The sequence below is a fragment of the Ostrea edulis genome, chromosome 10 (assembly GCF_947568905.1).
Source record: "Ostrea edulis chromosome 10, xbOstEdul1.1, whole genome shotgun sequence".
Taxonomy (NCBI): Eukaryota; Metazoa; Mollusca; class Bivalvia; order Ostreida; family Ostreidae; genus Ostrea; species Ostrea edulis.
In genome coordinates this window covers 8,679,834-8,707,822 of record NC_079173.1, presented here as the reverse complement: position 1 = coordinate 8,707,822, position 27,989 = coordinate 8,679,834, and the positions used below count along the sequence as shown (strand labels likewise).

The 27,989-nt window shown below is 35.0% G+C and overlaps 2 protein-coding genes across 4 annotated transcripts in view; one reads left to right on the top strand and one right to left on the bottom strand.

Moving 5' to 3' along the window:
• The first annotated feature begins 351 nt into the window (after nucleotides 1-351).
• LOC125666740 (enkurin-like) overlaps nucleotides 352-27,989 on the top strand; it is a 31,252-nt gene continuing 3,614 nt past the window's right edge. The window contains exon 1 of one of the 3 annotated variants that reach the window (XM_048899998.2): nucleotides 352-410. The gene's annotated coding sequence lies outside the window, so the exon portion shown is untranslated. Of the gene's footprint in view, nucleotides 411-16,383; nucleotides 16,438-17,116; nucleotides 17,298-27,989 lie in introns of those variants that run through there. The other 2 variants (XM_056151847.1, XM_056151846.1) reach the window with 2 other exon arrangements.
• On the bottom strand, nucleotides 20,111-27,171 carry LOC125666726 (galactocerebrosidase-like). The gene is made up of 2 exons (XM_048899969.2): nucleotides 27,051-27,171; nucleotides 20,111-22,968 (listed from the first exon to the last, which is right to left on the bottom strand). Exon 2 carries the CDS (start codon nucleotides 22,918-22,920, stop codon nucleotides 20,902-20,904), a length of 2,019 nt encoding a protein of 672 aa, XP_048755926.2. The 5' UTR covers nucleotides 22,921-22,968; nucleotides 27,051-27,171; the 3' UTR covers nucleotides 20,111-20,901.

Below are 27,989 nucleotides of genomic sequence, written 5' to 3'. Positions count from 1 at the left end.
TCCACGATGCAATTATTGCACAAACATCACAAGATTTGAAACCATGACGGAATAGACATTCACGATCTTGCGTATTGGATGGCCAATCAGAACTTTGATCAGTTACAACTAATACACAAAGATATAATTTTCTAATGTCAAGCCTCGTCTCTTCTCGTATGTCGCGTGGTCACGTCTTCCGGTTGCTCTCTTCTGGGTACACGGTTTTCCGTTTTATCAAGTATCTTGTTTTGATCATAAATCCCTCGTAATAACAACTTCAGAATGTGATTGGTTGAAATCCTCTTGAATGATTGGCTTCTTCGTGGTCACGTGAAAATGTACTCAAAATTAGGAGGGAAACCCTACACTGTGTATGCTGCACCCAGTGTGAAAGGAGTGATTTACGGAAAATTGAATCCTTTTTCACAGTAAGTCGCTAATTGTTTTTATTGTAAAAAACATTTTCGTGTAAAATAGTATAATCTTAGTTATTTAAACAAAATATTGATAAAGTTCTACATCTTCTGCATGGAATCACCGTGAGATGATGGTGCGTGCACATTTGGCAGGAAAATAAATATTTTGATATTTCCATTCAATTAAGTTCAAAATCTCTAAATGAGTAAATACATGTAGATATCAATAGTTGAATTGCAATACATCCCAGGGATTTTATAAAGCTTTTGTCTGTTAAAATATACATGTATATTTTATCTAAGTTGTGAATTTGTACAAAATATTATTTGTACAGATCTTTTGTACAAATAGAATTTGCATTTTGAATTTTTACAAGTTTAATGTGAACTAAACGGACTAAAGGAAATCAAAATTTGAGGAAATTTATGTACGAAAATCTACAATTTTTTCAAATTCGGCGGTTTTTGTCTATCCTTATAGAATCAAAGTTTTCCTCGCACATATACCCGTCATTCCAAACAAAAATTGTAAGAAGTGCATTAGAATATTTTCATTTCAGGATTGAATTCTTTGAAAATAGCCTGTAGAAATAGAAAGTATGAAATATCATGTAATCTCATGCAGATTCAGAACTGTTTGATTAATGAATTCTTCCGCCACAAAATATAGTCCCTGCCAAACCCTTTCAAAATTTGAATTGACACCAATTTTGTCAACAGGATAGGGTTCAGTAATAGATATGTAACATGTTTGCACATATGGGATCACTATTGAACCACTAAATACTTAATTGTAGCATCCTGCGTAGTTAATGAATATCCTGCTTCCTTAATGAATAAACATTAGTTAATAAATAGATATATTTGCTTATAATACAACATTTCTCTGCCCTTGTTTTATTCTCTCAATCAGAAAGAATAGTTAAGTGTTTATTATTATTTTATTTTTTTTTATTTTTTTTTTTATAGATTTTATGAATAGGGAAAGTGTATAATACAATAAATATATATTGCAATAATACACGTGTCATGTGATCTACTAAAGAAATATTTTGTCTGTATCAGAATAAATAATACGTGACATTTTCGGAGATGCAGATATGCTATTTACAACAAACCATTGTTGTTTGTAATCGGTAGCTACACCAAATCCATTGTAATTTTTATATGAATGATAGTTACAAGCCATTGCAACTTCTCCGGTCTTTCCGTCAAGCTCGTGATAGGCGCCTCGGATGTTTAATAATTAACATGCACGTTCACCGGAAGTACGAAAATTTGTACAAAAGGAACACTTCCAATCACTGTGCAGGTCATTGATTGGTAATTATTAACATTTGAGGTTATATTTCCGCATGCTGAAGGACCCTAGAAAGTGCGACTGTATAGCAGGGTTTGCCTGAATAACATCCACTTTGATTCAATACACTTGGCAATGTACAAGAAATGTACCGTTCACAGCACCTTGTACATGTATATACAACTTTGCTAACGAATTATTATGAATTATTGTAAATACACCTTCGTTTTACAAACACAATTATGACATCCATTTCCACCCCACAAAAAAGTCAAATTGTCAAATCACATAAAAAAGCACTTGTCTTATGTGCCATTGGAAACGCCTTACGTTTGGCAAGATAAAGCTAGGAGAGCTTCTAAAGTTAAAAAAAAACCCAAGAGATGATAAAGAGGTATTACTTAGATTTCTCAAAGCAAACCGATATACACCTTTATATATATATATATATATATATATATATATATATATATATATATATATTATATATATATATGCATTGATACATGAAAAGAAAGATCTGGATAGCGAGAGGTCCAATGTCAAATTTCGAGGAAGTCATTAGTATCAACCACCATCTCTGAAAAATAAAAATCTGTGTATTAGTATTTCATAAAACCTTATGTCATCAAAATAACTTATTTCAAAATACATGTACATGACAAATTCAGGACACACCATTTGCTATTAATGTAATTTTGTATTGTCTGTATAATTACACCCCAGGCGTGATCGTGTGTTTCGTCGTGATCATTCCGAGATAGTTGTTGTGCAAGTGCCAGAAGGTCTTGTAGCTGTCTTTTTGTATAAGTCATCAGTACGTTTATGTGATCGTTTCCTGGGGATAATTTATATAGAAAGTTATAATGTTTATCACTCTACCTATCTACATGTACCTATATATATATATATATATATAATTCAATAAAAAAGCAGGAAAATATACAGTTCCAAAATATATTTAAATCACTACCGCTTTCTGGATTTTAACATCCATCCTCAGGTGAATACAAATTAATAAATAATAATTAGAATAATAAGAAACGACACTTTGTGTTCGGAGACATAATGAATACAAAGTTGTTTATCTTAGATATATATATATATATATATATATATATATATATATATATATATATATAGTGGGATTAATCTCCGATATAATCTTCTAGAGTGCTCGACGTGAGTATATATATATATATATATATATATATATGAGTTTATTTTATTTTATGTAGTGTTTCAAGGGAGTTAGATATAGTTAGATATCTTCTAAGTAGATTGTAACCATTGTCTTGATTCTACCTCCCCCTCCTCCTCCTCCTCCTCCTCCTCCTCCTCCTCGTCCGCCACCTCCTCTTCCTCCTCCTCCTCCTCCTCTTCCTCTTCCAGGATGAGCAGGTGGTGCATGATGGGCCATTTGTAAAGCTTATTGCAGTAATTAGCAATACCAGTCCTCAAAGCAAACAGTTTTTATACATAATGCTAAACCACAAAATTTAGAATCTTTTCCTGATGCTGTTTATTTTTGTCAAATTTGTTTCCTTTGCTAAAACCACATCTCTGACGTCACTTGTTAGTGACCACGATATAAGCTGGCCGGTTTCTTTGTGCAGTACAGTGTTCTACCAAGCGCAGAGCCTGTCACTTCTTCAGCTGTGTTGGTCGTTGTTACATGTCTTAGTCTGGCATCAGGGTTGTTAGATCGGGTTGTGGTGACTGTGTTTGTATTTGTTGTCTGTATTGTTACTGGGGTAGTTTCGCATTTCTCTCTCAGAGTTGTTGATGTTTTCGTTCCAATGATTTTGATATCGAGTGTTTCTTCCCAGTTGCTCCAAGCAGGTTGACATTGCCTTGTCCATATCTCTATGAATGTGTATTTTCCGTTTCGTTATATCGACAATAGTCTTTCATTATATATACATGTAATATTATTGTACTGTGTGTAGATTATTCGGTCTGGACAAAGCACGCCAATTTTACAACTTGCCTCGTTTTTCAGCACTAGTACTGATTTGTATGTAGTTTATACACAAACTTTGATTTAAGAAATGAAACTTTTGAAAGATGAACTTCTGAAATTCTTTTTTATGCATTTATCAAACGAAAAATTGGACGGACACTTCATCAATACGCGTAGACCTATGCTTGGCGTTTACGATCGTAGTGGCGAGTGTTATTAACATGCTAACGCCTGTCGCGACATGTGACCTTCGTTTTTAAGGTTATATCGAAAAGACCCGTGATTTTCACTTATAGTGTCTAGCGTTTGGCGAAAGAGCAATCACTGCATGTATGTTTAACGAGTACGCCTTAGGTTTGACGCAGCTATGTCAAGCATGGGACATGACATCACGAAATCCCGGATACGAAACGAACGCTGTACCATAGAGCTACCGATAAGCTTTGTGGTTACATGCGAATAATAGTGAATAAAACAAGATTACATTTTGTGTACGCATGTTAAATATAGTTTATGGTAATAAAAATACACCAAAAAAACCGAAATGGTCGTTGCTGACCTGGTCTAATTAAATCGTAATTAGGGTTGATTCACAGACAAAACGATTGTTAACGAGATCTTTTAATTGTCGGTGCACACATTACCATTCTATTTTTTCGTTACTGCCACATACTCATTACCACGGTATAAAATAGGATACAATACCGCGCCATTTATAGGTTTCCGTTACCGCGAAAATGCCGGGCGGAATACTGTAATATCCAGGAACACACGTTCATTACACCAGCTTTCTGTACTTCTTTGATATACTGTAGCTGTGATGGTCTTTCATATAGCCCTTCCTTAGCATTTTCTCAGATTTTCTGTCTTTCTATATCTCTCCTATCCCGCTCCGCATATTCATGTTGTAATATTCCATTCCAAGCCATTAATTCATCGAGGTCTTTTTTTTAATAACGGCTTTTGCACTTTGTTTCTACAGCTTGGAATTTTTTAAAGTCATATTTATCAAATTTATAACCACAAATAATGAATCCTGCAGGCATGTTCACGAAGGTATCTTAGGATTAAGACATGTCCTAAGCATGTCTTAGGACACGTCTTAGTATTAAGTCAGGTTCTCGAAGCTTTCCTAAATTTAGGCTTCACCATAAGATCGTCCTATCATTACAACAGCATGGCCCTTGTTCTAACATCATCCTAAGTTTGTATAAACATCTCGGCAACCATGATATCTCACAGAAGCCGTGGGGGAGACGTTTAAAGGCATTGACAACCCGCTAGAATACTGAAACGACGATGTGATCGTGAGTACAGACTTCCGCGGTTTTCATATAGCCTCCGACGTTATTTGGAATGTCTTCTCCTTGTCACTTTGTCACTAGCATAGGAAGACCATTTCCTAATCTCATCCACAATCCGTGAGTGGATGGATGGTTTACACGCATTTACTATCCCATGCCCTCTTCTTTGCAGTGTTTGCAACGACGTTAGAAAGTCTACTGAATAAGACATGTCTGTGTTATTTCCACCTCATCAAGTAGAATTTTAATTCTCCCTGTTGACAAATTTGGGTTCCAATTTTTACACATGATAATGATGATGCAGACCGGCTTGATTTGTGTCGGAAAAACAATTGTTCAATTATTTTTCTTTATATTTGACCTTGACGCAAGTGCATGTATTTGTCGAGGTAAGTTGGTACATAATTGTACTTTCTCTACATTCTAATAGTACTGATATTCTGTGCCCTATATAATTTCCTTTACGGCGGCTTCAACTTAAGCTAAGTTGAAGTTAAGTAAAGCTAAGTAGCTAAGCTATATAAAGCTAAGTAAACCAAGTTTACAGTGATAAATGTAGTTTATTTGACACAAAACTGATTGTTGCCCAATTTGTCTCATCATTGGGAGTTTGCTGTATGAAGCGTTATTAGATATATCAATACTTGACATTGTGTTATATTTTTGTTTTCATAGGTGGTAACAATATTTTTCTCTGACGATTGACCTGCTGACTTTGTGCTGGTAATATCTGAAAATATAATACTGGTATCTTATCCATTTTTTTAACATCCAATTCATATCAGTTACTAGTCGTTGTAATCACAGACATTAAACAAGCGAGAGGCAAAACTTCGAACAACTTGAACCACGTCACGTCATATTTCATATACGGATATTTTACGGAAAATAGATGGATTATCATCGTTCCGAAAGTTTGTAGTCAATTGCTGTGGATTGTGTATATGAATGTTGACAACTTTCAATTTATCAAAATAAAGCTGACATATGAAAGACAAAGATAACGAACAGTGATCAATCTCACAACTTCTATAAACGAGACAAAATAAAGAGTTAGGGAAAACACGGACCCCTGGTCACACCAGAGTCGGGATCAGGTGCCTAAGAGGAGTAAGGATCCAGATATACAATTTCCCCCAAAAATACAAATTATTTATGCCCAACTCATACACAAAATATCAACATGTACATCTAAGGTATATTTTTACATATATTTTACAGGAAATGTCAGCCAACTGTTGACAAGTTTAAACGTTTCCTGTTATTTTCATGTCAGCACAGAAATAAATTACAAAACATGTAATTGCAATTCAGCATGTAAATGATTCATACTTCTGCTTTTATATTTTTAGCATTATCTTGCAGATACCTAAATAAAAGATTTATTAGTTAATACATTTTGATGGTGTGGTCTGCTTTTTAATTAGTAGTATAATTCATTATACATATATACCTGATTTAATTGATCCTGTAAATTGTATGACGGGATCATTTCATCTCAAACAAAACGATAGGAAGACAGTAAAACCATGTTATGCACTAAAATATTTTCTTATTTCAGTTACGATTACCGAGAAAAGCATCACATCTAAATGAAGACTGCTGAGTAGTTTATTCTTGAAAAATGAATAAAATTTATTCTTTGGATAAAAATGTATATTTTCACAGTTGCTACATTCACACTGAAAATACGAAGTCTTATTTTCAGTGTGCAAATAACAACCGGGACTTTTTGCCGCAATATTCATCCATGAAAGTCTCCAGACGAGTGAAAAATTCATCTAGAGAGGGGCGTAAAACAAGATACAATCAATCAATCAATCACCCACGATACATCAGAGCACCTTCATCTTACGCTATATTTGAATAATTTTTAATGTTTTTATTTGAATACCCAAATCAAAATTGAATTTAAGTTACTTTATTTTTCAAATGTATGGGTGTGTATATATTTAGCAGATTTCTTAAGATACTATTTTGCTGCGCAATATTGTTTTGAACGCCAAAACAGGGACAGTTAAATTTCCTTCAGAAAAAAAAAACGACAAAACGTGAGAAACAGAAAATCAAAAAAAAATTGTTGTTGAATATATAATTTATTGCACTCGTGTAAAATATTTTTACTATTATTTTTTATACCCTCGCTCGTGCTTCGATTTTCCGAAACACAAGAGAAATCTGCGATTACAGTTGAATTTATTTTTTCTATATTTTTTTATGTAACCTTCGCCTCACCCCTCTCTACATGTTGGTAGGCGATTTGTGGAACATGTTAACCACAAACATTAGATTCTTTTCCTGAATTCAGAATGTTTTCCTGAAGTTGTTTACTTTAGGGTAAAATTTGTTTCCTTCGCTGAAACTACATCTCTGACGTCACTTGTTAGGAACCACGATATAAGCTGGCCGGTTTCTTTGTGCAGTACAGTGTTCTGCCAAGCGCAGAGCCTGTCACTTCCTCCGCTGTGTTGGTCATTGTCACGTGTCTGTATCTGCCTTCAGGGTTGTTAGACATGGTTGTGGTTATTGTGTTAGAGCGTGCTCTGACTTGTTTTTGGGGTAGTTTGGCTATTCTCTCTCAGTGTTGTTTTGAGGGTAGTTTGGCTATTCTCACTCAGTGTTGTTTTTGGGGTAGTTTGGCTATTCTCTCTCAGTGTTGTTTTGGGGGTAGTTTGGCTATTCTCTCTCAGTGTTGTTTTTGGGGTAGTTTGGCTATTCTCTCCCAGTGTTGTTTTTGGGGTAGTTTGGCTATTCTCTCTCAGTGTTGTTTTGAGGGTAGTTTGGCTATTCTCACTCAGTGTTGTTTTTGGGGTAGTTTGGCTATTCTCTCTCAGTGTTGTTTTGGGGGTAGTTTGGCTATTCTCTCTCAGTGTTGTTTTTGGGGTAGTTTGGCTATTCTCTCCCAGTGTTGTTTTTGGGGTAGTTTGGCTATTCTCTCTCAGTGTTGTTTTTGGGGTAGTTTGGCTATTCTCTCTCAGTGTTGTTTTTGGGGGTAGTTTGGCTATTCTCTCTCAGTGTTGTTTTTGGGGTAGTTTGGCTATTCTCTCTCAGTGTTGTTTTTGGGGTAGTTTGGCAATTCTCTCTGTGTTGTTTTTGTTTTCATTACAATTTTTTTGAATTGTAATGGCTGTTTCTTCCCACTTGCTCCGAGCAGTTCGACAATGTCTTGTCCATATCTTTGTGATTGGGTGTTTTCATTTTTATTATGTCAACAACAATTGTTCAGTCTATAACTATACTACATGTAGCAGTGTATTCTGTATCGATTATTGAATCTGGTCAGGGTTAATTGACAATTTGACAGCTATGTTTGATCATAAAACAATTTTTCATTGACATTGAGACATCACCAGTTGTAGGTGAAGTACCATAAATTTGGACCCATACTTAGTGCTTACGGCCGTATCAGTCAGGGTTCTTCAACGTGACGTCTCTCGTGACACGAACCTCCGTTTTTAAGGTTGTATCGAACGACCCGTGATTCCAAGCGTTTGGCGAAGGAGCAATCATCACCTAAATTTAGGTCTTAAGTTTGATGCGGCCATGGAACAAGCGGGGCTCGAAATCACGACCTACCGGTTCCGAAACGAATATTCTTCCATTGAGCTACCGATAATTGTTTTGGTTACATGCCAATAATAGTTTATAAAACGATATTGTGTTTTGTGAATAGTTTATAGCAATATATCAAAACTCGAAAAGATCGCTGCAAATCAGGTCTGATGAAGTCGTAGTTAGGGTTCATTCACAGACAAAACGATTGTTAACGAAATCTTTGAATTGTGGGTGCATTTAATTACTCCTGTATTTTCAATATCTCCACATACTCATTACCGCGGTATAGATTAGGACGCAATACCGCGTCACGTTACTGCGACGATGACGCATGGAATACTGTAATAACCAGGGACACACATTTGAAAGCTTAGAAACTTTTAAAATCTTCTTTATAAAATTTGTAACCACCAGCAATTAAATCTGCACATTATAGCTATTTATAACAAGTTACACTTTTTAATGAAAGTATTGTCGTTCAACTGAATCAACTGAATCGACTCGGGACTGTATGTTGAATAGAGAGCTCGTACATTATTGTACCCTCTCTACATAGTGAGTGAATTATTTTGAATAGAACTGATGGTTAGTACCATATATAATTTTCATGACCGTGACTCCAAGTCTAGTTTTAAATGCTCTGTAAACCAAATTTACAGTTGATGAATTTAGCTTATTTGACACAAAATTGTTTGTGCATTCATTTGTCTCATGGTTGGGAATTTGGTGTTGCTGATAGTGTGTAGGTACGTCTATCACTGTATCACAGCATCCACAGGTTTCCCAATAGGAAGCACAATTTTTAAGTTAATCATTGTTTTCAAATTAACTCTCAGGAATGATTGCCCATAGTATAGGTGAAAGTATGTGTTTGTCATACAAGTTTGAACAGTAAAGCAGAATTTAGGTATATCACTGGTATTTCCAGGTTAGCGAAATCTCCAACATTTAGTGTTCAAAGTTGTGCATTAATCAGAAATTGCTGATAGTTTAAATGATTTCATGGGCAGTACCGTGATTTTGTAGTACACGTTTATTAATTTAGATGCGGCATTGTTCCCTTGAATCATTGGGAATAGATTATGTACAATGTATTGAAAAACGGTTCTGGAGAAATGTTTACGTATGATAATGTATAAAGAGAATATGTATAGTCATATTGCATGACTGTTCAATTTAGTTAGCATTCATTGTTTTATGATAAACAAAATATTTCTTAAATGAAACTATAAAATCACTGTTTTGTAGTATAACTTATTTACGTGAGTGTCCTCATTTTCTATCTGATGTTATTACCCAGAACACGAACTTACAGCCAAATATATGCCGACGTCGATAGTAATTTTAACAAATATCATTCGAATAAACTTTTTTTTTATTGATATTACTTGATGTTCTCTAGAATTTTAAGTTTGTTTCCAGCGAAAATGCGTAAGTTTACTTTATCAAGATTTTACCAATTTAGAAAGATATCTTCCACCTTTGTTTCACTGACATAATGAATAACAACCATTGCAGTCACTGGGGAAGATGCAGAAATGGACTCTCTATGTGATTCCGGAAATGACGTCTTTAGCTGTTCACAAATTATCTTATTTTCTGTTCTCATCACGAATGTACAGAAGCATGCTTTACTTTTATTTCAGTTCATTATTTAGATATCCACGTGACAGTGTTTGTTTCTCTCTAGCAATTATAGAAGTACACATTTACATTGATTTAATATTGAAATACAGAATACAAATTATTTAAGTAAAACTCATACAGAAAATGTAAACATGTACATAATTATATATCTCGTATATATATTACAGGAAAAATCAGCCACCTGTTGAAAAGTTTTTAACTTTTCCTGTTATTTTCCTGTAGGTACAGAAGTAGTCTTCAAAACATGTAATGTCAATTCAGCATGTAAATTAATCAAGACTTCTGTTTTTATGTTAATTATTGTGCTAAAGACACTGAAACAAAGATGCATTAGACATAACATACTTATGTTGTTGTTTACATAGTCTACATTGTTGTCAATAATCAATTTATTCATTATGCATGTACACGACTAAACAGGTTTTGTACATTGTGTATTTGTAAATTTTCTAATAAGACCTTTGTATTTCTGTTTTAATGGGGTTTTTTTAACATGACGAGTACTTGTTTATCACACTCTTAGTGAAACCATGGACTTAAAAGTAATGATTGCTCAACATCAAATATAATGAAAAAATGGAGCCTTTGAATTTCTTCTTCATGTATGCAAGGTGAAGATAACGAACAGTGATCAATCTCATAACTCCTACAAGCAATACAAAATAGATAGTTGTGCAAACATGGACCCCTGGACACATCAGAGGTGGGATCAGGTGCCTAGGAGGAGTATATATCTTACTGTACCACAACAATCACCGGTTTCCCGTTACAATACGCGATTATTAACTTTATCACTGTTTTCAATTTACCTCTCAAGAATAATTGTACATAGTACAGGTGAACGTATGTGTTTAAATTTAAAAGCCGAATGAGATTGATCACTGTTCGTTATCTTCACCTTGCATAGATACTTTCAGGTTTGCAAAATCTCCAACATTTCGTGTTTCATGAATAGGTATTTTCAGGTTTGCAAAACCTTCAACATTCAGTATTGAGAGTTTTGCATAAATCTTATCAACAATTCGCCTATATACTATTACAATTTCATGGGTAGTTCAGTGCTTTTGTCGTACACGTGTATTAAGATGTTGTGTCCGTTCCCTTGAATCATGGGGAGAGATTATAATGCATCAAATAAAGACAAGAAGAAATATATTTTTATACTCATGATGATGTACAAAGAACATTTGTATAGTCATATTGCAGGACTGTTCCTTTTTAATTTCGATATTCATTGTTTTAATGATAAACGAAAATATCTCTTAAATCAGAACTCCATCAAAAATATGCCGACCTTGATGATAATTTTCAATAACTTGCATTCCGATGTACGGGTATATTATTAATGTTTGTAATGTATTCAATACATTTGCAATTATGTCGTCAAGTAATTGATTTAAGAAATATTATAGACAGTAATTTCATCAAAGTTGAATATTACAATACTGATATGCATGAATGATCTTTACCATCAATTGAACAAACTTATCAGTTTATTCAAATACTTTTTTACCATTCATTGTTCTCTGGAATTTCAAGTTCGCTTCCAGCAAAAATGCAAACCTTTAGCTTTTCACGATTTTAAACATGTAGAAAGATAATTCTCACCTTTCTTTTTTTATTTACTGATACAATGAATAAAAACAATTGCAATCACTTTAACAAATTTAATGGTGACGATGCAGAAATGCATAATCCTGGGATTGACGTTTAGCTGTTTACAATTTATCATATTTCGCGTTCTCGTCACGAATGTACAAGAGATAAGCTTCAACTTTTATTTCAGTTCATTATTTAGATATCCACGTAGCAGTGCTTTTTTCCTCTAATAATTATAGCAGTACATTTACATTGATTGAATATTGAGCGAAGACCACTGTCTGTAGTGAAAACTAGGTTTAGGAGGATAAAAAACGGGGAAAAGATGTTTTCGATTATAAATAGTGACGTGTGCATGAATAAAAATTCAGTCACTGTATACGATTTTTTGAATGTTTATAGGGAAAACAAGTTCATTTAAAACAACTCAATTAACTTTACTATTAACAAAATACAATGAAATATATCTACTCCGACATGCTCTGGTGTTGGAGTAGAGAGGTTTAACTGTGATAAGAAATAACGGATACACGAGATAACCGATCAGTTAAAACCATTTTAGGGGTGGGGGTATCTTATTCATTTCTGCAACATGAAAGGTGAAGATAATGAACATTTAATTCCTATCAGTTTCTACAGCGTATAGTGTTTGTAATCAAAGGTAGTAAACATATAAGAGGCAAAACTTAGAACACTTTGAACCACGTCATATCATGTTTCATATACGGATACTTTATGGACAATAGATGGAGTATCATCGTTCCGCAAGTTTGTAGTCAATAGCTGTAGATTGTGTATATGTATGTTGACAACTTTCAATTTATCAGAATAAAGCTGACATATACAACACCCCCCCCCCCAATACAAATTATTTATGCGCAACCCATACAGAAAATATCAACATGTACATACATTTTACAGGAAATGTCAGCCAGCTGTTGACAAGTTTAAACTTTTCCTGTTATTTTCATGTCAGCACAGAAATAAATTACAAAACATGTAATTGCAATTCAGCATGTAAATGATTCATACTTCTGCTTTTATATTTTAGCATTATCTTGCAGATACCTAAATAAAAGATTTATTAGTTAATACAAATGCTATGCACTAAAATATTTTCTTATTTCAGCTACGATTACCGAGAGAAGCATCCCATCTAAATGAAGACTACTGAATAGTTTATTCTTGAAAAATGAATAAAATTTATCCCTTGGATAAAAATGTATATTTTCACAGTTGCTACTTTCACATTGTGAAAATACGAAGTCTTATTTTCAGTGTGCAAATAACAACCGGGACTTTTTGCCGCAATATTCATCCATGAAAGTCTCCAGACGAGTGACAAATTCATCTAGAGAGGGGCGTAAAACAAGATACAATCAATCAATCAATCACCCACGATACATCAGAGCACCTTCATCTTACGCTATATGTGAATAATTTTTAATGTTTTTATTTGAATACCCAAATTAAAATTGAATTCAAGTTACTTTATTTTTCAAATGTATGGGTGTGTATATATTTATCATATTTCTTAAGATACTATTTTGCTGCGCAATATTGTTTTGAACGCCAAAACAGGGACAGCTAAATTTCCTTCAGAAAAAAAAACGACAAAACGTGACAAACAGAAAATCAATTATTTTTTTGTTGTTGAATATATAATTTATTGCATATGTGCAAAATAATTTTACTATCATTTTTTATACTCTCATTCGTGCTTCGATTTTTCGAAACACAAGAGAAATATAATTTTTATGTAACCTTCGCCTCACCCCTCTCTACATGTTGGTAGGAGATTTGTGGAACATGTTAACCACAAACATTAGATTCTTTTCCTGAATTCAGAATGTTTTCCTGAAGTTGTTTACTTTAGGGTGAAATTTGTTTCCTTCGCTGAAACTACATCTCTGACGTCACTTGTTAGGAACCACGATATAAGCTGGCCGGTTTCTTTGTGCAGTACAGTGTTCTGCCAAGCGCAGAGCCTGTCGCTTCCTCAGCTGTGTTGGTCATTGTTACGTGTCTATATCTGGCTTCAGGGCTGTTAGATCGAATTGTGGTTATTGTGTTAGTGCGTGCTCTGACTTGTTTTTGGGGTAGTTTGGCTATTCTCTCTCAGTGTTGTTTTTGGGGTGGTTTGGCTATTCTCCCTCAGTGTTGTTTTGGGGGTAGTTTGGCTATTCTCTCTCAGTGTTGTTTTTGGGGTAGTTTGGCTATTCTCTCTCAGTGTTGTTTTTGGGGTGGTTTGGCTATTCTCCCTCAGTGTTGTTTTGGGGGTAGTTTGGCTATTCTCTCTCAGTGTTGTTTTTGGGGTAGTTTGGCTATTCTCTCTCAGTGTTGTTTTTGGGGTAGTTTGGCTATTCTCTCTCAGTGTTGTTTTTGAGGGTAGTTTGGCTATTCTCTCTCAGTGTTGTTTTGGGGGTAGTTTGGCTATTCTCTCTCAGTGTTGTTTTGGGGTAGTTTGGCTATTCTCTCTCAGTGCTGTTTTGGGGTAGTTTGGCTATTCTCTCTCAGTGTTGTTTTTGGGGTAGTTTGGCTATTCTCTCTCAGTGTTGTTGATGTTTTCATTACAATTATTTTGAATTGTAATGACTGTTTATTCCCACTTGCTCCGAGCAGTTCGACAATGTCTTGTCCATATCTTTGTGAATGGGTGTTTCCTTTTTATCATGTCAACAACAATTGTTCAATTTATAACTATACTAATAGTGCATTCTGTATCGATTATTGAATCTGGTCACGTGCCCTTGACAATTTGACAGCTATGTTTGATCATAAAAGAATTGTTCATTGACATTGAGACATCGCCAGTTGTAGGTGAAGTACCATAAATTTGGACCCATGCTTAGTGCTTACGGCCGTATCAGTCAGGGTTCTTCAACGTGACGTTTGTCGTGACACGAACCTTCGTTTTTAAGGTTATATCGAACGACCCGTGATTCCAAGCGTTTGGCGAAGGAGCAATCATCACCTAAATTTGGGTCTTAGGTTTGATGCGGCCATTGTTTGTGCATTCATTTGTCTCATCGTTGGGAATTTGGTGTTGCTGACAGTGTATAGGAACGTCTATCACTGTACCACAGCATCCACAGGTTTCCCAATAGGAAACACAATTTTTAAGTTAATCATTGTTTTCAAATTAACTCTCAGGAATGATTGCCCATAGTATAGGTGAAAGTCTTTTTTGCCATACAAGTTTCAACGGCAAAGCAGAATTTAGGTATATCACTGGTATTTCCAGGTTAGCGAGATCTCCAACATTTAGTGTTCAAAGTTGTGCATTAATCTGAGTCAGAAATTGATGGTATTTTACGATGATTTCATGGGGAAGTACCGTGATTTTGTCCTATATGTTTATTGATTTAGATGCAGCTTTGAAACATTGGGAATAGATTACAATATATTGAATAACCGTCCTGTAGAATTGTACATGTATACGTATGATAACGTACAAAGAGCTTATTGCAGGACTGTTCAATTTAGTTAGCATTCATTGTTTTCTGATAAACAAAATATTTCTTAAATGAAACTAAAATCACTGTTTTGTAGTATAACTTATTAACGCTGTAGTGTCCTCATTTTCTATCTGATGTTATTACCCAGAACACGAACTTACAGTCAAATATATGCCGACCTTCATGCATGGTAATTTGAACTACTTTTTAAAATTGATTTTACTTGATGTTCTCTCGAATTTCAAGTTTGTTTCCAACGAAAATGCATAAGTTTAGGTTTTCAAGATTTTAAAAACGTTATAGGATTAAACATTCTTAAGCACTTTTATGTTAAGTTTGTGAGTAAAATGTCCGGAGTTTACACATCGATAAATTCTTCAAAAAGAATGTTTGATTCTTATAATTCCAATTTATTCACTTTATTAACAATTGCAAAAATTTGAATAGTTTCCCCGCACTATGTTATTTGTTTTCAGGCGTGTATGAATACATTGCTTTTTCGGGTTTATTGATGTATAAACTCTTGTTCAGCTTTATTTTTGTCCAATCAAAACAATTGTAATAAATAACATTGGAATTATAAAAAGATATTCCCCACCTTTTTTTTTTTTATTGGCACAGTGAACAATAACACGGTATATGTAATTTGAACAACTAGCATGCATTGCGACGTACTTTTATATTGATTTCACTTTAAGTTCCCTAGAATTGCTAGTTTGTTTCCAGGGAAAATTCGTAACTTTGTCTTTTCAAGATTTTAAAAATGTGTAGAAAAGAAGAAAAAAGATATTTAGAACATGTTTTGTTACTGTTACAATGAATAACAACCATTGCAATTACAGATTTCATGGAGGCAATGATCCAGGAAATGACGTTTAGCTGTTCACAATTTATCATATTTCGCGTTGTAGTCACGAATGTAGAGAGACAACATTTACTTTTACTTCAGACATCCTCGTAGCAGTGTTTGTTTCTCTCTAGCAATTATAGAAGTACATTTACATTGATTTAATATTAAAATACAGAATACAAATTATTTATGTACAACTCGTACAGAAAATGTAAACATGTACATAATTATATATCTCATATATATATTACAGGAAAAATTAGCCACCTGTTGAGAAGTTTTTTAACTTTTCCTGTTATTTTCCTGTAGGTAAAGAATTAAAGTACAAAACTTGTAATTTCAATTCAACATGTAAATATTCAGGTATGTGTTTTCATATTAAGCATTGTGTTACCCACACCCAAGAAACGATTAAATTTTTAGTAGTCATCACACTGGGATGGTGGGGTTTACATTGTAGGCAATAGTGTAATTCAAAATACATGAAACCTATTGCGTAAATTGATCCTGTAAATTACGTGAAAGGAATATGTTGATAATAGTGATAAAAATTAATTATGTTCATCATGCAAGAATAGACAATTGTTTCATACCTAAATTTATTGGGGGGGGGGGGGGGGGGGGACCTGTGCTTTCCATATTTCCTCTATTTTTTTAAAGACCCTATGTCCTATCTTCTAAAAATACAAATATAAAATTGCTGTTCTATATCAGATGTGTAATTAAAAAGTGTGTGTCCTTCCTAATAAATAACTATATATATGTATGATTAAACACCATTTTTACTTCATTTTAAAAATCTCTGGAGTTCTTCATAACTATCTCTCCAGTTATATCAGCTGAGGGATTCAAGCTTCTGAGAAACTATTGTTTACTTTGTCATGCTTGTTCGGTAATTTGTCTAGTGAAGTTACAAATCTCATCATTTTCGTCTTTTTGTTGAATTATTGTTTAAAGTGCTATATTTTGCATATTTTTTAATTACTGTTTTACTGAATTGTTATCTCGTGTATTTACAAGTATTTTTCACATCACAGTATTCCCTATGAAAGGTGAAGATAACGAACAGTGAGCAATCTCATAACTCCTATAAGCAATACAATATAGAGAGGTGGGCAAACACGGACCCCTGGATATACTAGAGGTGGGATCGGGTGCCTAGGAAGGAGTAAGCATCCCATCTCGACCGGTTACACCTTCCGTGAGCCCTACATCTTGATCAGGTAAACGGAGTTATTCGTAGTCAAAATCAGTGTGTCAAGAACAGAATTTAAGTAAAGTCTATAAAAACATCTTTAATAATTCGATAGTTTGCCTTACGCCCGATCATTGGATAAAATGCTGTCTGAATTGTTTTATGAATACCGAGTGTGTTCATGAAACAATTCAGACAGCACTTGATCCAATGATAGGTCGTAATGGCAAACTATCAAATTATTGAAGATTTGTTTAGACTTTAGTTAAATTCTGGTCTGTATCTTTCAAGTTATGACCAACATGATATACCATTTTTATTTTCTGATTGAAATTCATACTCCATTTAAACTTATATATAATTTTTGCAATTTTATTCACAGTTGAATACTTCTTTTGTGATTTTTAATTACATTTTTTAATATTAAAAATTTTCAAAGGTCCAGTATTTTATTGCAAATTGCCTCTAGTATATTCAACCTGGACACGAATTAAAGCATGTACACAATTCAGTATTATTTAAAAGATAGTTGAATTAAAAGTTTGAAATACTTTATGATATGTTTTGCTCATTACATTTGCAAAAAAAAAAAAAAAATACAGCTGTACTCATCTTCACAAGTCAAGGATTATTGATTCTTTACCTCGCACTAAGTTGGTGCGAGGTAACGAATCAATAACCCTTGACTTGTGAAGATGAGCTGTCCTATCAATGTTGAAAATTTTAAAAATTGGCGTCCTATCAGTGAGCAAGTCAAAATAAATGTGTGTCCTGTTGCATTTTGCACCGGTCCCAACCCTTCAAATAAATATTGACCGGTCCCCGGAGACCTTCAGATTTGCGTTCGATTTTTTTTTTTCCATTCAACAAAACCATTTAATATTTTAATTGAATTGTTTAGGTATAATCTATATATGAATCTTGAGATTATGATAAAAATATAGGGTCTAGCTAAGCGACTAACCAGAACATATCAATCGGAACACCTCGCCCTTTACTCCGTTACTACTTTTGAAACGATGCAATACTATCGAGGTCCTATAGTAATATAGTACTATTTTCAAATAGTAGCAAGTAGACAGATTACACGAGTATCGAACATGACAAAGCAAGTGGCTACTTTTGATCTGGGAGATATTAATGAAATTAAGGTGCTTTATATGGGGCTCAGTCAACGACAACAAGTGGGTTTCAGATGAAGTGGTGTTGAGCTTTTTACTTGATATTGAAATGGAGCCGAGTCGCATTCCACCGCTCCTATGACATTGAACCAGTATTCAGCGTCTTCTCGAAAACAATGCTGCATAAATCCAGTCACCACTTGTTCTCTATTTTATATCTAATTCAGCTTTTAACCATTGTACCTTTAATTTGGCGTAAAATCCATTTAATTAGTAATAAATAATTGCTGCAGTTTAGCATTACTGACATTTTTATGAGTCGTTCTTTAATCAATAAACCATGTACCTATGTGGAATGCTGAACAGTACAATATTTTTAAAGGTGCAGTCATATCACACAACAACCCTTTTACATATGGCATTACTTAGCTCACTGCCTTTTTTCTGGCTCAATTATAAATATCAGTAATGCTAAACTGCAGCAGTTATTTATGTTGGTTAACGAAACATTAAAAACGTTGGCCTTATGTTTAAAAATAATACGCCAGTCTATTATTGGAAACCGGTGTTTTCCCTTTAGATTTCTGGGTTGGCCGTTTCGTCAGCAAAAGCGCTATACCTCTTTTCAATTAAGTTTTAATTTGAGCAGTTGTTTATTCTACCAAAAAATCGGACTGCATTGCATTGCATAGATCCTTTAATACATACAAGGTAAAAAAAAAATATGGTAGGGTTATATACCGCTAGGGATAAAACGATACGATACGATACCAATACTTTTTAACAATACTTTGATCTATAATCAAGAAATAACTGATGCATATAGTTTGAAATCACCAAACTTTTCTCAAATCGTATGACTTTTCAACGCTTTACACAACAATTCCTCATGACTAGACTTCAACAAAAATGGAAAAAGGAAATATTCATATCTAGTGATCAGTCATCCAAAAAATTACTTTGTTAAACACCACTCTGATTCCAAGCACAAGTATTCGAAAGTTGAAATTAAAAATATGCTGGAGTTCCTCGCTGGCAATATATCTTCATAGTCTTTGGTGATCAGGTCTTCCAACAATCTGTTGGAATTCCAATGGGCACAAATTGTGCTCCTTTGTTAGCTGACCTGTTTTTTTAAATATATAATCTTGTGAGGCAGAATTTATTTAAAAGCTTCTACGTGAGAAGAAAAAATCTCTTGTCTTCAATTCTACATTTAGATATATTGACGTTTTATCTATTAAAAGCATAGGGTCTAAGATATTGGTAAACTTTTGCATGTTCCAAAACGGTGGTGAAATTAAAGATCATAACTAGAAAATCACAAAAAGTTCTTTAGAATGTTTACAAACACACTGGATACAATACTAATTACAAAATAATTCTCATTTGCTTAAACTGGTACCCTGTTGACTCCGAATCTCTTATGATTGTGTGTAGCCACTAATCAGCAGGGTACCAGTTTAATATATTGTCCTCCAGACAAACATTTTATAAAGGACCTAAAATGTCAAAATTACTTCAATTTCACAGCACTGCAGCTATAGATAACTCATAATTACTACTACAAATTTGTATTTTGGAGTTCTTCCAAAATATTGTGATGTCATTTTTGAGATAAAAGATAGACCCTATGCCTTTAACAATATTCATTTTCTTTCATATGTCAATTCGAAATAAAATGAACTCAAAATAAAAATACACCACAAAGTCCTCCACATATGCTTTGTACTTCGATATTTTATTAAAAATATATATTAACAGCAAACTAACAACTCAACTTTATGACAAACAGGATGATTTCAATTTCTTCATCAACAACTTCCCATGTTTATGTAGCAATATTCCATTATCACCTGCATATGGTGTTTACATCTCTCAACTGATTCAATACTCAAGGAGTTGTTCTGCATATTATCAGTTTTTAAAGCAAGGTAGGCTACCTAGTTGTCGCTAAAGAATTTCAACAGACTCTCTTAAAGTCAACATTTCACAAATTTTCTAGTCATTATAATGATTTAGTTTGCCAATATAACCTATCTTTGGGTCAAATGTTGTTTCTTGGATTTGACTACAGATTACTCGGTTTACCTAACCAAGACCTCATGGCGTATGTAACCAGTCGATGTGGGTGCTTGCTCCCCCTGGGCAACAGGTCCCATCTCTGGTATGTCCAGGGGTCAGTGTTTGCCCAACTCTCTGTTTTGTATACCTTATAGGAGTTATGAGATTGATCACTGTTTGTTATTTTCACCTTTTCATACAGAAGATTAAAACATACATTCTGTATGTCTCCAAATACAGTCTGCCACTGAGTAAAATTCCTTTACAGTCCCATGCATTGCTAAAAGACAAACAGACAGACTGCAAATATAAAAGTAAGAATAGAATGAAGTGAAACTTTTCAAACAATACTTTTAAAGTGGAATGTTGTTGAATTTTCTAATTTTGGCACAAAATGTCACATGCACCAAAAGTGCTCAAATTAATATCACACCAAATTTTCACATTTTACAGTACATCTTTTGAGCTCATCATTTTGAAATTGTCAAAATTTGCTAAGCCATAGGAATCTAATCCAATTGCTACAAAGCCATTGGTTGGTTTGGCTGGAACCGTGGTGTTAAATAGGGTAACTCCGTTAACACTGCCAACAGCAGTATTGTTTTTGATGAGTAAGCTGATTGTGTTCCAACCAGTGACGGACAGGTTTGCTGCTCCCTCTTGTATGACTTTAGTTCGAGACAAATTATTGGCAAGAACATACTTCTGCTGGATGGGAAAGATAAAAAAGAAAATTCCATTAGCCTCCCAAGAGTTACACCCCCCTTGATCCACCCGTACAGCAACAAATGCACCCGAGCTCCCGTTAGCCTTTGGAATCTGGGTATCCACACTTGCAGACATATCAGCCCACGAATAGTTCCCAATGACATTAATGGGAAAGACTAGATTAAATACACACCAATAGATAGGTGGGAATGTCACGACTTGGGTCAGCATCATTCCACGACTGGGGTCATCTGATTTTTTGGTCTCGAACACACCCACCTGCTGAGCAAAGAATGCTGGCTCAACATTTTCTGAATATCCATCAAAACTGTCGCTGTATGGCAGAGGGAAGGCTTTGTCATCAGCAGAGTTTGGATATTGTCCCTTCTGACCAGTTGACAATGTTGTTAAGGTGATAACTTCATCCACACTTAATGACAGATTAACCATGCCATTACTCACCTTCACTTGTCCAAACGATCTGAAGAAGTCTGATTTTGATGTCTCCTGTCCAAACTGAAAGTAGCTTCTCCACACATACACTGATGAGATATTTGAATAGCTGCCTTTAAGGAGTAAAGTGATATTCTGTGGTTTAACAGAGTATGGAGGCAGTGGGGGCCTGATGCAAATAGAGTGGTCATGACTCATAGTTTCTAAAATAATAGTAAGATCCTTGTTGTCTGGACTGGCCAGTGATACCATGCTTCCACCGCCCTGTAACTTACTGACCCCCTTATCATGGAGAAGATACTTCCAGCCTGGTTTTGTAAACTGTGTGGTATGAGCTGTGACCCAGATAGGACTCTCCACAACATATTGCCCACTCCACGGGGTCTCAGCCGTCATCAGACCATTCCGGGGAAAAGGCAGGGCCTCATAATAACTTGCAATCAGGTTCCAAGAAATCGTACTTGTCATCAACCCATTCACATAGTTCTGGTTTACAATTCTTGCCCAGCAGCCTCCGCCTACATTGTCGTTGACTGTGGAGTAATCCTCCGATGACCACAGTTGTGTACCCTGACGCTTAGCAAAATCTGGTGACAGGGTTCCTGGATAGTGTACCCCAACAAAGTCAACGATTTTAGCCAAGTCACTGTCTTTATTCATATCATTGATAATTCCCCATCCTGAGTCCGAGGCAACAATTTTAGTTTGGCTAAATCCTTGCGCATCAAGAGTCTTTCTTAGAGTCTTTATATATGTGACGTCATATGGTTTTTCATTCCATATCCCTAGGAAGTCGATGGTGAGGTTATGAGCTTCCTTAGCTCCTGAGATCCACTTAACGATATAATCAGCTGTCAAAGCAGGGTTCCGATACGGATTTCTTGTGCCATTCCCAATCCATCCAGGAAACGCCCAAGGTAATCCATATAACAAAATGTCTGGATTTCTCTTTTTTGCTTCCTTTAAAAGCCACCATTCATAACCTCTGTGGAAATTCAAGTCATCTGGATGATGCATATGAGAGGACTCTGTGCCGTCTGTGCTTTGAGCATCTCCTCCTATTTCCACCTTTAGAATATGCAATGATGCAGCAAAGTTGGGTTTAAAAAGGTAATCCAAAATTGCATCGCGTTGTTTCTGGGGATAACTGACGAGAAGTCTGGAGGTAGCTCCTCCTCCGCTCAGCCCTCCAATCCCATCAAATCTTCGACCAAACCCTGAACTGTCATCCAAAAGGTACGTCTCCGATGCTGTGTTTGTAACTGAGGCTGAAAGCAAACTTAGGATGAGGATGGGAAATTCCATTTTGATGATGTGATTTCAGACTTATCTTTCCTTTACAGCCATCTGCACCTGACAAAAAAAATTTACAATTTACATAGCAACATTTCCATCATATCTATTTCCATCCTATTCCTTTAAAGTATTAACCATCAAATCATTATCCATTATAGTAATTGTACCATGAAAATGAGTTTTGCTTATCATGAATATGATTTTTTAAAACATTATTCTTTTTCACTTAAAGCATAGATCCCAGCTTATAGGAGTTATGAAATTGATCGCTGTTTGTTATCTTCGCCTTCCATGGCCCTGTTGTTCTTGAGAGGATTTTTAAGAAAAGATTTGTCCTAAATATCCACATGTAAAACTTTGATCCCCTGTGGCCCACTCCACCAGGGAGCCATGATTTGAACAAACCTGAATCTACACTATGTCAGGAAGCTCTCATGGAAATTTCAAATTTTCTGGCCCAGTGGTTCTTAAGAAGATTTTTAAATGACCCAACCCTATTTTTGCCTTTTCTTCATTATCTCCCCTATGGAGAGAGCATGGCCCGTCATCTGAACAAACTTGAATCCCCTATACCCAAGGATGAATTGTGCCAAACTTTATTTATCTTACAAAGATTTTTAAAGAGGCATGGACACATTTTGAGCTGAAAATTTTTTAAAATTTTATTTTTTCCATTTTTATTGATGCTTTAACTAAAGTATTTCTAACTGTCAACCAAAACGTAAATATCAATTGTTGAGTTACAAGCGAGATAAAACACTCACAATTCTTTGTTATGTAAACAAGGCTCGGTCCATGTTTTTCTTTACATATAGTTAGCTTAATAGAAAATAGCATGTTTAAAACAAAATGAGATGTGCCAAACACTAGAAATTATTTAATTGTGTTCAGAGTTAACTTGTAAATTAAAAAAATATGCATTAAACAAAACTTTTACCAAGTATATTTAACCTATGTAACAAAAACATGGCACACACCTTTGTTTACATAACAAAGAATTGTATGATACATACCTCCTATGTACCTTGATAACAGCACTGATATTCAAATATTTGCTAACCATTATAAGAAATACCATAGTTAAGTATTCTAAACATTAAAAATGTCAAAAATAAAATTTGAAAAATTTCAACTCAAATCATGTCCATGTCCCTTTGATGCCACAAAATTATGTCCCTCTGATGCCACAATTTTTTTTTTACTGATTCTTGATTTTTCTACACTTCAAAGGGATGTGGCACTTCCTATTGTTTCATGTTAAACAAATAGAATCTACCATTTCATAGAAAAATTTCTAATTCTTTAATAATATAAATTACTTTTTAGTTTTGTTTTTTTTTGTAATGATTATTTCATTATAATTTATACAATATCATAAAACACACAATAAATTTTGTATGGTTAATCCTTTAAATACCATTTTTTCCATTCATCAACAGTAAATAAGACAATGTAATTTGGAATATCAGATATGCCTTACCAAAAAATTATAATAACCAAAATGGTGGAAATACAAAGGAGAAAATCTATGGCTGGATTGGGAATCAAACCTGGGACTAGGGCTGAAACGATATGCCCCCTTCACGATATGATACATATTGCAATGCTTATGCCACGATTCAATACTTTCAATACGATACAATTTAGAGAAGAACAATTTAATTAACAAGACTCACAATCATAATTCTTAAAGCAAAATGTTTCCAAACTACTAAACATTAAAATCCCTGTAAGCTCTGTCGTTTAAACTGATAAAGTTCATTATCATTTTCGTCAGACTCTAGACAAACAACAGTCTGAACATTATTCAACAGTTTGGGGTTTTTTTTGTCACTCATGCAAGTAAATATAATAAGAACAGGGCAAGCCTGATATATTTTACTGAACCCGTTTGTAATAAACATATCGAACTGAAAATCTAGGCAATGCATCAAACATTGAATCGAGCGTTTACATTGAACAGTATCGATATTTCGGTGAATTGTTTCAGCCCTACCTGGGACACCTGCATTACTAATCAGGTGTTCAAACCACTGAGTTATTCAGGCCAATATCCATGGTCCATATAGCCCTAACTACTAACATTTCTCCTGCTTTTAATTTGTCTTCGCCCTCAAAGACACATGACAGAGATTTTTTTCACCCCTGGAAGGAGAAGAGAAAATCAATGGCTGGACCGGGAATCGAACATGGGACCCCTGTATTACTAGTCAGGTACTCTAACCACTGAGATATCCAGGCCAATATCCACAGTCCGTATAGCTCTAACTACAGTCTGATTAAAATCAGACCCCATACTCATTATTATATCGTTAAGAGTAAGGAGAGGATTGGTTTTGATGTTATTATATCACAACTATGTGTAGATTATTTCATTTTCGTTATTTTATTGTATGGTAACATCTGACAGGTCGTTAGGGCTATGCAGACCGTAGATATTGGCTTGGATAGCTCAGTATTTAGAGCACCTGACTAGTAATGCAGGGGTACCAGGTTTGATTCCCGGTCCAGCCACAAATTTTCTCCTCTCCTATACATGTACTACAGCTGGTGCCCTTGACCACCCAAGCACTGTAAGTTGTCCTGCAAGGGACGAAAAGAATCAGGGTTGTTTGTCTTCGAGGGCGAAGACAAATTAAAGGAGGGTAGAATGTAGCAGTTAGGGCTATATGGACCGTGGATATTGGCCTGGGTAGCTCAGTGGTGAGAGCACCTGACTAGTAATGCAAGGGTCCTGGGTTTGATTCCATGTCGAGCTACAAATTTTCTCCTCTCCTATACTACACTATTATACACTGATAAGTGGGGGTCATGTACTAAGTCTATCCTTCCTAACACATGCTAATGATGCTTAATTAAAGGAATCTGCAAGTCGAAATCAAGTCATGTACAGTATGTGCACTATGGGACAGCTTGCAGTTCGACAGTGAAATATGTCGGGATCACAGGCACTTGTTTTAAAGCCTTCGCAATTGCTACATGTAGATATAGCATAACTACAGAAGCCGATAGATGCCAGGGTATAGAATTAATATTTATGTAACTGGCGGCTGCCACTTAATTTATGTGGCGGCCGCCACTTATTATCTGGCGGCCGCCAGTTAATTTATGTGGTGGCTGCCAGTTAATTTATGTGGCAGCCGCCAGTTAATTATATGGCGGCCACAAGTTAATTATATGGCGACCGCAAGTTAATTTAACTGGCGGCCGCCACATAAATTAACTGATGGCCGCCACTTAATTTATATGGCGGCCGCCACTCAATTTAAATCATTTATATGGCTGTCACCAGTTATTCAACTCCCCTCTCTTTCTTTATCTCTCTCTAAAAATGAAAGGGGTGTAATCCCTCCCCAATGCTTAGTAATATGTATGTGATATATACATGTATATACAATTAAGAGTATTAAATCATTGTTTTTCGATTGTACTGTTAAATACATAGAACCACGGGGCTGACTCTCCATTTGTTTGACAACGTTCAATTTCTGTTATTTTCACCTGCAAACTAAATTATTTTCACATGTGAATTACGATTAATTGGCGGATTAACCCCACTCTTTTGGTGGTAGTAATGAATGGTAAAAATGTAACAATGAATTAACTGATAAATTGAAGGATGAACGGAGTCCCCTACCTCCAATTTAAGAGTACAAAGTTTGGGCAAAAGAGACATTTTAGGTTCCTTTTCTGCTTGTCAACTTCTCCTTCGACTGTCCCTACACTTTGAAAAATGATGCTGCGTGTTTGCGTATTATAAAATCTTTCCAAAATAATCACTCAGCGATGCAAATTAAAATGTTTTTGCAATTGGCAACCGCTATGTAAAAATTAAGTGGTGGCCGCCAGTTAAATTAAGTGGCGGCCGCCAGTTAAATAAATATTAATTCTATACCCTGGCACCTATCGGCTTCCGTACATAGCTGCAATAAGGTAGCCCTCTCCGATTTTTTTTTTTTGATTGGATAGGGCTACATTATTGCAGCTAGATATAACATAGCTTACAAAGTCTGAAATAAGCGCCTGTAATCAGCTGGTGATAGTACCCCTGGCCCTACGCTATTATTTTCATGAGTTTTACACGCTTAAGGACCATTTAGATTGATATATCATTGAAAAGAATAATAAAAAAAACTTACATCAGCATGCAGCTTTAACAGCCGAGTATAACAGCCTAAACACTAAAACAGGGAACTTAGTACAAAGTTTACGTATCATGTGATCATGTTCAAGTAACCGGATATACAATAAATGACGATAATTCTAAAAACTGGAATCTAAATTCGGAAAGATTCCGGTTCAATTTTTTTTTTTTAACCAATCGGCAAGAATATTTGAAAGGGTAGTCAAACAATATGTGTTTGTACATTATCAATTAAATTCAAATTCTTTATTGGCGCAACACATCAACCAGTAATGGTTATTGCCCATGTGTCTGATCAGGGGCGAATCCAGGAATGGCGATTAGGGGGGCACAACTTTATGAAGCAGGGGGTCTGGGGGCCGTCTTGATTTTACAGATTTTATAGGGCTTGAAAATGTAATTTAATTATTGCTTCGTTTATCGTTTACATTTTTCTAAACAAGAGACCACGATTTACCTTGAATTTGAAAATTTTTAAGGGGGCGGCTGCTAACCCCCACCCCACCCCTTAAATCCGCTACTGGTGATAGTAGGCCTAATGACATGGCACAGCAATAGTGCACAGGTGCTTGTGCCCCCCCCCCCCACCCGTTCTTGTATTTTTAAAGGTTCAAAAATACAAGAAGGGGGTACGGAAGTCCTGTCCACAAGCACCTGTGCAATAGTGTTACATACTTATGACAATAGTGATATTGTATATTTACACTTGTGTCTGTAAATGACAATTGGCATTATCCTGTTATTACTTCAGGATTCAAATAAGTCTGACGTATTCCAGTTACAGTTCTTATTCATAATTAACAGCATTTGAATACACATCCGTGTACAAATATAGATAAACCTTCACGTGTACTCAAACTTTGTCATTATATTTTCAATGGTAAACAAAAGTAGTTTTTGACAATTAGCATTTTAGCAAGGGATTTTCTAAGGT

Coding starts and splice junctions, on each gene's coding strand:
- LOC125666726 (XM_048899969.2), bottom strand. CDS start 22,920: ATGGAATTTCCCATCCTCATCCTAAGTTTGCTTTCAGCCTCAGTTACA.